Below are 10,000 nucleotides of genomic sequence, written 5' to 3' on the forward strand. Positions count from 1 at the left end.
GAAAAACACTTATGATACAAATTATGATTTAATCTCCAAATGGTCGATGAATCTCGCATGCGATATTGTCCAGATATGCGAGATTCATCTAAGAATTTGAGATAATTAAACGGTCCAATAGCCTGAAATTCTTGTTTTTTGATTCTGAAGTTTTGAACGTTAGCAGTGTATCAGTTTTTGGATTCCTGCACTCTCTGTTCTACGTTTTCGTTACCCATACCCTTATTTTCTTATTTTCTTGTCTCTAATAAGTTTGTATGTCTTCTGTCGAATAGGTCAGGAGGATGGTGTTCTCCATTCTTTTACCAGAGCACAAAAGGGTGAGAAATATATTTGTTATTATCTGTTTCTTCAAGACAAATTGTATGTTGTCTGCGTGAGGCCAATCTAGAATTTGTATTATTAGAAATTGTGCATTGACTCTTTGCCAGACAACAACAATGCAAACAAAAATAATTAACCTGGTAGTTTGCATCTCAGGTTTGATTTTGTTATTGAATTAATTAAGTACTATCAAGTTTAAAGATATTTCTATGGCGCAATTCCGATAATAGTTTGAAGCGCCTAACAGCGTAACAAAAACTTACGAACACAAATGACCAAATGAACATGTACATGATACAGATTCAAATACATCAGAGTAAGATATAAATTACAATGTCACAAATAGTTATACATACAAAACACCATCGCATGGAGAAAACACACACCCACAAGAAAAATAATAAAGTTTCTCTTATTCAATAGTTCTTCGTGTACAAGGAATTGCTATGCCAACACGGGGCATTGTTAGATGTCACCCAATCATCTTTCTTTTTGTCGTTTCAGGCGCTGGCATTTGGATCTTTTAGAGGTGAGCATTCTTCACAGTTGTGAGTTTAGGTTGCTGTCCCGTTCTTTGAAAATCAGAAGGAATTATAGGTTTATCAATACATCCTCTTTGGAGACGGTTTGTCTCAAAGTCAACTCTTCATCTCCTTTTAATTTAAACACATTTTCATTTGTGTACTAATCTATTCTCCAAACTACCTCCAGCATTACTTGCTTTCTTATGAAAAACCCACAGACGTTTACGAAAGTTTTTTAATTAACTGAATCCTCCACCACCACCACCACCCCTTTATCTCTCTCCCTTTCTCTCTCTCTTTCTCTCTCTCTCTCTCTCTCTCTCTCTCTCTCTCTCTCTCTCTCTCTCTCTCTCTCTCTCTCTCTCTCTCTCTCTCTCTCTCTCTCTCTCTCTCTCTCTCTCTCTCTCTCTCTCCCCTGAAAGGATCCAGCTCTTTTCCCTGACATCAACTTTACTTTGGTCATACCTTTTCAGCCTTCGTGCTACCCGACCGTGTGGAGGACACGGAAGAAGTGGAAGTGAAGCAAATCCAGCAGTACTGCGCCGAGATCGACCGATCCAAGTTCACCTCCCAGCACAAGCAAAACCTCCGCAACCTCCTCGGCAGCTCCTCGTCCGGAAGTGAGGCGTCCGGCACAGTCTCCTCGCCCGGCAGCCTCTCCGTGGCCGGCCCTGCGCTGCCCATGTCGTGTCGGACGAACTCGGGCGGAAGCCGCAACAGCTGCAGTGAAGTGGGGGCAGGAAGAGGAGGAGGAGGGGTAGGAAGGGAGAGGAGAGGAGGAGGGGGCAGAAGGACGCGAGGGAGGAGGAACGTCAAGGGCCCCGGGGGAGGGGGAGGGCGAGGGAGAGACAGTGTGGACAGATTCCCAGGACAGTGTGGAGGTGATAGGCTGTCACCTTATCGAGGGGTAGGAGGGCTTCAGTGTGTGATGCTGGGGTCGGACATTCAACCCGCGGGCCTCATGGATCGCCCCTGGGATCGGGATCCTAACCGGGATCCCAGCGTTCCCGACAGCGGCTACGAAGGAACTCAGAGCGACAACCCGTCGTTCCGGCAAGGTGCTTGCGCCCCCTTTGACCTTGACAGCCAGCTCTCGTCTGACCTTGACACGGAGCTTGCCGGGGGCGAGAGTTTTTCCCCCTCCTCCTCCTCCTCCTGCAGCTCCTCCAACCATCCTCTCCCTCCCCCCTTCCCTGGCCTTTATGGGTCAAGTCCTGCACGCTCAGCTTCCTCGTCCCCTCGTCCCCTTGGCAACAGGAGTCCGCGCGCTGCAGCGTCTGTGATGAGTGACGTCGTTTCTGGTGATGACGTAGAAAGTTGTTGTCGTGACGTCACTTCCGAACGTGACGTAACAGTCGACGAAGCAGCGATGGCGGAGAGGGAGTCCCTGTTGAACAGTAATGGAAGTGAGGATTCCAAGGAGAGTAGTGAACAGGACAAATTCTTGTGATCTTAAGACAAACTATGAGTGATCATAGTTCAGAACATGGTAATGAAACGTTTGCAACAATGATATCGACTGGGGTTTTATCCTTTCAGTTCAGACCCCACATTCTGTGTGTATACTATTAACTTGTGCGATTCTTTTTTTTTCAATGCAAAGCTGAAAAAAATCAAGTAATAAGGCATACAAAAGACTTTCTATTGTACAACCAGCCTGCATTATTGACCCGACCATCATGCAATAATGCACCGCAGTGATATATGTGAGTGTGCGTCCGCACCATTTTGAAGAGTGCTGTTTGCACCGCAGTGCTGAATGCACGGTGCACTGTAGTGCCGAGTGCAATGTGCACCGTATTATTGGGTGCAGTGTGAACTTTAATTCTGCTGAGGATGGGTGTTTGTGAAGAAGCCTTCACAAACGAAATACCTGGAATCTCAGGTGGGTCGACGCATACCTGATGAATCTGTGATCTTGATTTGGAGTATACCAGAGCGCCGATTGAAAGTGTTGTCCATGAAACTCATACTGCTGTAGGGGAAGGGCTCCTAATATGGACCACTTTTTGTTTCACGCTGATAAATTGCTTGTTTTCTTGCGAAGAAGTTTCATTTTGTGTTTGGTAGTCCTTCTCTCTTAGGTTAACCGTCAGGCCTAATTAGAGTGAAATAGCTTTGATAGATATTCAGCAAAAATTAAATACAGAAAAAAACACAAATGGTCCATATTAGGAGCCTGGGCGCCTAATATGGACCACTGAAGCGGACTTCTCGAATAACTGTAAAAAGCCCCCTATACTTCAAAATAACATGATACAACTTAGTTTGCAAGTCAGACTAATCAAAATATGCTTTAGATTTATCTGTTTCGGGTTGATGAGAGCATCATTTGAAGCACACTAGGAAACTAAAGAAGCTTATCAAAAACAGAGTGAAAATAAGTGAAATTATCAACTTCCACGAAAAAAAGACTATTTGTGATATTTTTTTTAAATCTCGAAGGCTAGTTATAGGCTATTTCCAGCAAGCTTCTGAATGAATTAATAAAAATAGCATTTAGCTTTTATTTTCTTCGATTTGTTGAAGGTGGTCCATATTAGGGGACTCACACATACTTTGAGATTTTGCAATTATTTTTTGTTTGCAGTTGAAACTAGGGGTCAACACTGCTAAAATGTAACAAATACGGTCTTAGCTGTCATATGTAGCAATTTTTGTGTGATAAAAGCTTTGGCTGTGGATAGAAACGAGTCCGTTTTAGGCGGTAAATTTAGAGTGAACCCTGCCAAAAGTGAACAAAAGAGAAAAAGCCTAACGGTTTTGAGGTTTGTGTTTCTGCAACTGTTTTGACATGTGAAAGTTATCCAGAGAGGGTGAATACAGCCAATGAAATTGTTTTGAGCGCTCTAGCGCCGTTAGTTTGTCAGAACAGGAGGTGGTCCATATTAGGAGCCTGTCCATATTAGGAGCCCTTCCCCTATAACCTTGTCTGTCTTATAACGGCTAACAGATAGAAAACAGAGGACATGCGTTGTTAAAAGACAAGTCAGTGAGAAGTAAAATGAAATGGTCTCAATAACACACTATTGCAACTCAGTGTAGCAGCATGTATCGAAAGACAGGTTAGTATTCCTTATTTTTTCTGACGCTTACATGAATGAAAATAAGGGGACCCGGTAGCTCAGCTGGTAGAGCACTGGACTTGTGATCGGAAGGTCGCAGGTTCGAATTCGGGCCGGGATGGATACGGGTCAACTTTATGTGCAGACCCAGAGACGGAAGCCATGTCCCACCCCCATGTCACCACAATGGCACGTAAAAGATCTTGGTCATTCTGACATAAGTGCAGATGGCTGATACCGCCCAAACACGCATACACTTGTGTATCTCGTCAAAAGCCGTGAGGGCGTAAATATAACCCATATCTTGTCCTTAAGAGGCGAAATATTTAGCCTGTAGGACATAAAGCATTCTCTCTTTCCTAATGAAAATAACAACAGACAATCAACATCAAACAGTGATTTGTTAAGCTAGAATGAGAACGAACAATGCACACGGAGAATTCAGAACCACACCTAGTACAAGAAATCAAAATATCTATTTTGACAAAAGGCGTGTAAATACAACGTCAAATCATGAAATGTGTGTATGATCTGATGTGATAATATGGTCTTTATACAGATAATGAAGCCCCTCGGAGAAAACCAGTATCGTGATGACAAAAGGACCAATGAATGAGGAGAATATTTGTGACCCTCCACCACGAAATGAGTCGCATGTCATCTTTGCATGATTTTCATATTTGTGACCCTCCACGACGGAATGAGTCGCATGTCACCTTTGCATGATTTTCATATTTTTACATTTTCTTAAAGATTTTTTTTATGCTCTATCCAGTGGTGAAACCCGTTTAAGAAAAGAGCGAAAACTGTTTGAGTTATAAGCCTGTGACTAAGGCGACCCTCACACTGATACCACACACCCCCCGGACTTATATTAAGCCTAGCGCAGAGCCGAGCGAGGTGACATGCGACTCATCTCGTGGTGGAGGGTCACATTTACTTAATTAACAACTAAGGGGAAATAAAATAATAAAACATATATATCAATAAGCCCTTCTGAGAAAACCAGTATCCGCGAAAAAGATAATTATGACACAAGCAATCAAACAAATGAATTATACAAGAAGAAGTTAATGAACAAACAAATCTCATTTGTAAAAAATAAACGTTCCAATATGTAACCTTTCCTGATGTTTTTTTATAACAAATAAAGGGAGAATAAAACAACGAGGAATACATGAATAAAAACATAAAAACTAAGAGTTCATCAAAAAAGATAGGTTGATGATTTGATTAATGTCAATAATGATATCACCTGAGTTTTTGTTTAACACGCCATGTGTGTGTGTGTGTGTGTGTGTGTGTGTGTGTGTGTGTGTGTGTGTGTGTGTGTGTGTGTGTGTGTGTGTGTGTGTGTGTGTGTGTGTGTTCATGAAATCCACCTTGAATCCCACCCGTGAGTTATTACGGGAAATGTATTTCTGTTGCACAAACACAAAACCTTATTAAATATCGTTAACCCCGTAATTTTGTCATACGATATATATCGTTTGTGGAGCTATACAACTGTTTACATTGTTAACAATTCTACCGGTGACGGACCAAAAAGATTCCCCTCAAAATTTATTTTGACAAATATGTCTTTATCAGAACGTTTAATTCTTGTTTTTCCTTGTATAAGCGTAACTCTATCTTCCGTGATTCTTGTTGATCTGGATGAATATAATTATGCTAATCAAATGTCAAACCAGAGGTGATTTTTTTTTTGTGTGGTTTTTTGTTTTTTGTGATGCATGATTCTGTTGACTTTGTGATTGGATGCGTTCCGAAAAGAAACTTTTCCAACATTTTGTCTACAGTAAAAACTGTAACCATGTTCTGGTCAACAGCCTTAACATTTAATCATTTTTCTCTGCGTGTATTGAAATAATTTCCGGTCTCAAAATCTGTCCATTTTCAGCAGTAATACCGAATTGCTCATTCTGGTTGTCAATGTTGTTGTTGTTGTTGTTGTTGTTGTTGTTTTTGGTGTTGTTGTTGTTGTTGTTGTTGTTGTTAAGTGTCTGCATCTGTCAATGATGCGTGAGCAGTACTTCTATTTTTGAGCTACACGTCGTCTTGCAATCTAAACCCCAGTGTGTGTGTGTGTGTGTGTGCGCGCGCACGCGCGCGCGCGTGTGTCTGTGTGTGTGTGTGTGTGTGTGTGTGTGTGCGTGTGTGTGTGTGTGTGTGTGTGTGTGTGTGTGTGTGTGTGTGTGTGTGTGTGTGTACATGCATGTGCCAATGTGCATATCAATCTGTTCACAATGTACATGATCTAACAACTAATGGCGAGCAATGTTTTACATGCGTGCAGTTTATTTCACATTGCCTTTTACTGAATAACTGTAGACTGCCAGTAAGCTAAAAGATTTGGATCAGACTGTGTATGAGCTGGTTAAAGGCACCGTCCTCTCCGTGTAAATCATCAGTAATCTGTCCAGGCGTGTTCATGTAACAATAACGTCCTTCCACTTTTAGACATACCCAAATTCAATAACCTGGCACCTTTCTGTGCAAAGTTTGATTTTTGGGGGGAAATACTATTTCGTGCAGACACATGTGTCAAATACGAAATGAAATCAGAAACATTCCCTGCCCCGCACAGAGAGCACTAAGCTATGGACTGTTGGCCCTTTTCAAATCCAAAAACAAAGAGACTGCCAACGTTCCAAAATTCAGAATCAAAACACAAGACAGGTAGGTTGTTGGAACGTTTGTTATTGACAAAACAATACATTCACAGATATTTCGACCCAACTTCCTGACGAGTGGACGTAAACTGATTCTATCAAGATAAGTTTTGTGTGAATATTTGTTTGTCTGTTCACTTACAAGACCGTTGGGTCGAAATATCTGTGAATGTATTGTTTTGTCAATAACAAACGTTCCAACAACCTACCTTTCGTGTGTGTTGGTCCTTTTCAAAGACCGGACGACCCTGGGACTATCTGTGGTCCTTTATAAAACTGTTAACACAGAAACGATGGTGTCTTTTGGATATCATTTTATTTTATTTTAATGTGATCACATGCCCTAGATCATGAATGTGTGTACACTTGTAAAACTGTTGTAATAATAGTTATGTGTGTTCTGAATTCATTTGTCTTATTTTGTATTAATGTCATGTTTTAGATCTAAACAACTAAAGGATTTTGGGTGAGATGAACAAAGTTGAAAAAACAACCAAAAACTGTACTCACTTGTGACAGGGGAGGCTACCGCTCCTTTCACAGCAGACTCTGCACCCGAGTTGTTGGCCTTTAAGTCAACACCCGTGGTTTGTGGAAATCTGTTTGTGATGGGGTCTGGTAGTTTCCGATTGTCTGAATGTTCATGGAAACCTTCGGGTTTGCATAACAGTTTTTATAGGGCTAAGAAACTAGCCCTAATATTTTTAATCCTGTTTGATTGCACTTCGCTTCCCGAGGTGATCGTAGTGTTTCGGCACTCGGTTACATCTGGCGCTGCGAGCAGGATGGGACTCGGCATGATATGTTCAGGTAATGGCATAATATGACCACTGAACATGTTCGTGCTGTTCCCATTCTGCGAACTTGGGATGGACAGTGGTCCCCCGGTTCGGAACTTCGGGACGAAGTTCATTTCAAACGGGGGCGATTGTGACAGGGGAGGCTACCGCTCCTTTCACAGCAGACTCTGCACCCGAGTTGTTGGCCTTTAAGTCAACACCCGTGGTTTGTGGAAATCTGTTTGTGATGGGGTCTGGTAGTTTCCGATTGTCTGAATGCCCGCCATCCCTCCTGATTCTAGCGACTAGCCTCTAGACAACATATCCTCACCCAAGGCCCACTAGTCGCCAAACTGTACATATTGTTTTTATTACCACGGCCTTCGTGGCTTACATTTTAATCCTTTTATTTGTAAAAAGTTTTGAGATTTATTGTTCGTGTTCCTCTTACTTGCTCATCTATTTGGTTTTATTGGTGATCCTGAAAGGTTCCACTTTTTAACTCGATTTGAATTATAAAAAAAATCATTTTACAAACCCGTTATTCAAGATATAGAATACAGACTTATAATTCTTACCAAGAAACATCTTAACTACTTTTCATTTTAACAAATTCCACAGAGCATTATCAACTCAACCCCACCCCCTGCCCTCCTCTCCTTATTTTTTGTTTCTTTCTTTTCTCTTTTTGAAAGCGGACAAACACTCAAGTCCTTAATGGCTCAAAACCGTAGGACTTTTAATATTAATTTTAACGTATAATTGTCTGAATGTTCATGGAAACCTTCGGGTTTGCATAACAGTTTTTATAGGGCTAAGAAACTAGCCCTACTATTTTCAATCCTGTTTGATTGCACTTCGCTTCCCGAGGTGATCGTAGTGTTTCGGCAGTCGGTTACACACTAATACAAGGACAGAACACACGCAAAACAAAGTCAAATGCTCACCTAATTGAGGCTTCTGCCTTTGCAATTGTTTGTTTGTGGTCCCGAAGAAGCCTCAATAGATGAAAAGTTAACTTTTTGTGTGTGCTGTCCCTGTGTTGGTGAGTATATATTTCTTTTGTTTTTCAACTTATTGTCGTGTTCATTTTCTTGTGGTCGGCTACCCACTATGGGAAGCGCTCTCTAACAAAGCAACCATGGACCTCTGTCACATGTTCTCACCAACATTCTTACAGTGTTAGGCCTATAAAAAAAAATAGGTGTGGTTACGGTAACCCGACCTACCCTATTTTTAGGGGCCGACCCTATAACTTTTTATTACATTTGTCACACAAAAAACCACAAAAAACAAGAAAACGAGTGCAGAAAACGCAATGAAAGCGAAAGCGCCCGAGTCGCACACTTATTTCCCTGTCAAGTAGGTTTAATTTGTACACATTAGAAAAAAAAAGTTTTAAAAAAAAGTGATTGCCTACCTTCCTACCCTGTTTTTTGGGGGCTATGTTACCGTAACCACACCTATTTTTTGTGTGCCTTATCATTCAATGTTTAGTTGATGTTCAGCTGAAAATGCTGCTTCGCTTAAGATGCTGATGCTGCTGGTTTTGATGAGCTTCTTGCTGCACAAATGATTTTCCTCTCTGATTTGTATTAATTGTATTTCATGACAAACCGACCGCACTGATAATCATGGGTGCCTTGTGTACACGTGTGTCCTTCATGCATCGTTTGCTGTAATAAATCCGCTCAATAATGTCTTCTTTTTACATTTAGTCAAGTTTTGACTAAATGTTTTAACATAGAGGGGGAATCGAGACGAGGGTCGTGGTGTATGTGTGTGTGTGTGTGTCTGTGTCTGTGCGCGTGTGTGTGTAGAGCGATTCAGACCAAACTACTGGACCGATCTTTATGAAATTTTACATGCGAGTTCCTGGGAATGATATCCCCGGACTTTTTTCTTATTTTCGAGAAATACCTTTGATGACGTCATATCCGTATTTTGTCAAAGTTGAGGTGGCACTGTCACACCCTCATTTTTCAATCAAATTGGTTGAAATTTTGGCCAAGCAATCTTCGACGAAGGCCGGACTTCGGTATTGCATTTCAGCTTGGTAGCTTAAAAATTAATTGATGACTTTGGTCATTAAAAATCTGAAAAGTGTAAAAAAAAAAATGATTTTTTTATAAAACGATCCAAATTTACGTTCGTCTTATTCTTCATCATTTTCTGATTCCAAAAACATATAAATATGTTATATTTGGATTAAAAACAAGCTCTGAAAATTAAAAATATAAAAATTATGATCAAAATTAAATTTCTGAAAAACGAAGAGAGGTACAGAAAAGCGTGCTATCCTTCTCAGCGCAACTACTACCCCGCTCTTCTTGTCAATTTCACTGCCTTTGCCACGAGCGGTGGACTGACGATGCTACGAGTATACGGTCTTGCCAAGTACTCCTTCTAGTCCTTGGGTCTTGCTGAAAAATTGCATTCCGTTCAGTTTCATTCTGTGAGTTCGACAGCTTGACTAAATGGTGTATTTTCGCCTTACGCGACTTGTTTTGTTATTGTTTGTGTGTGTGTTTTTGTTTGTTTGTTGGGGGGGGGGGGGGTATTTTCATTGAGATCGAGCATTAACTTCTCTGTTTTTGTTGCGGAGTTTGCGCTTGAAAGTTACGTAGTATGCTGAA

The 10,000-nt window shown here is 41.1% G+C and overlaps 1 protein-coding gene across 1 annotated transcript in view; it reads left to right on the forward strand.

The window, feature by feature from the left end:
* LOC138967425 (uncharacterized) overlaps positions 1–10,000 on the forward strand; it is a 16,921-nt gene that overhangs the window by 6,610 nt on the left and 311 nt on the right. Inside the window, exons 7-9 of the mRNA XM_070339974.1 lie at positions 276–320; positions 829–853; positions 1,322–10,000. The exon at positions 1,322–10,000 is cut by the window's right edge and continues 311 nt beyond it. Coding sequence (XP_070196075.1) covers positions 276–320; positions 829–853; positions 1,322–2,298 — 1,047 coding nt within the window. The 3' untranslated portion in view covers positions 2,299–10,000. The remainder of the gene's footprint in view (positions 1–275; positions 321–828; positions 854–1,321) is intronic.

Source organism: Littorina saxatilis, linkage group LG5 (assembly GCF_037325665.1).
Source record: "Littorina saxatilis isolate snail1 linkage group LG5, US_GU_Lsax_2.0, whole genome shotgun sequence".
In the NCBI taxonomy this organism is placed as follows: domain Eukaryota; kingdom Metazoa; phylum Mollusca; class Gastropoda; order Littorinimorpha; family Littorinidae; genus Littorina; species Littorina saxatilis.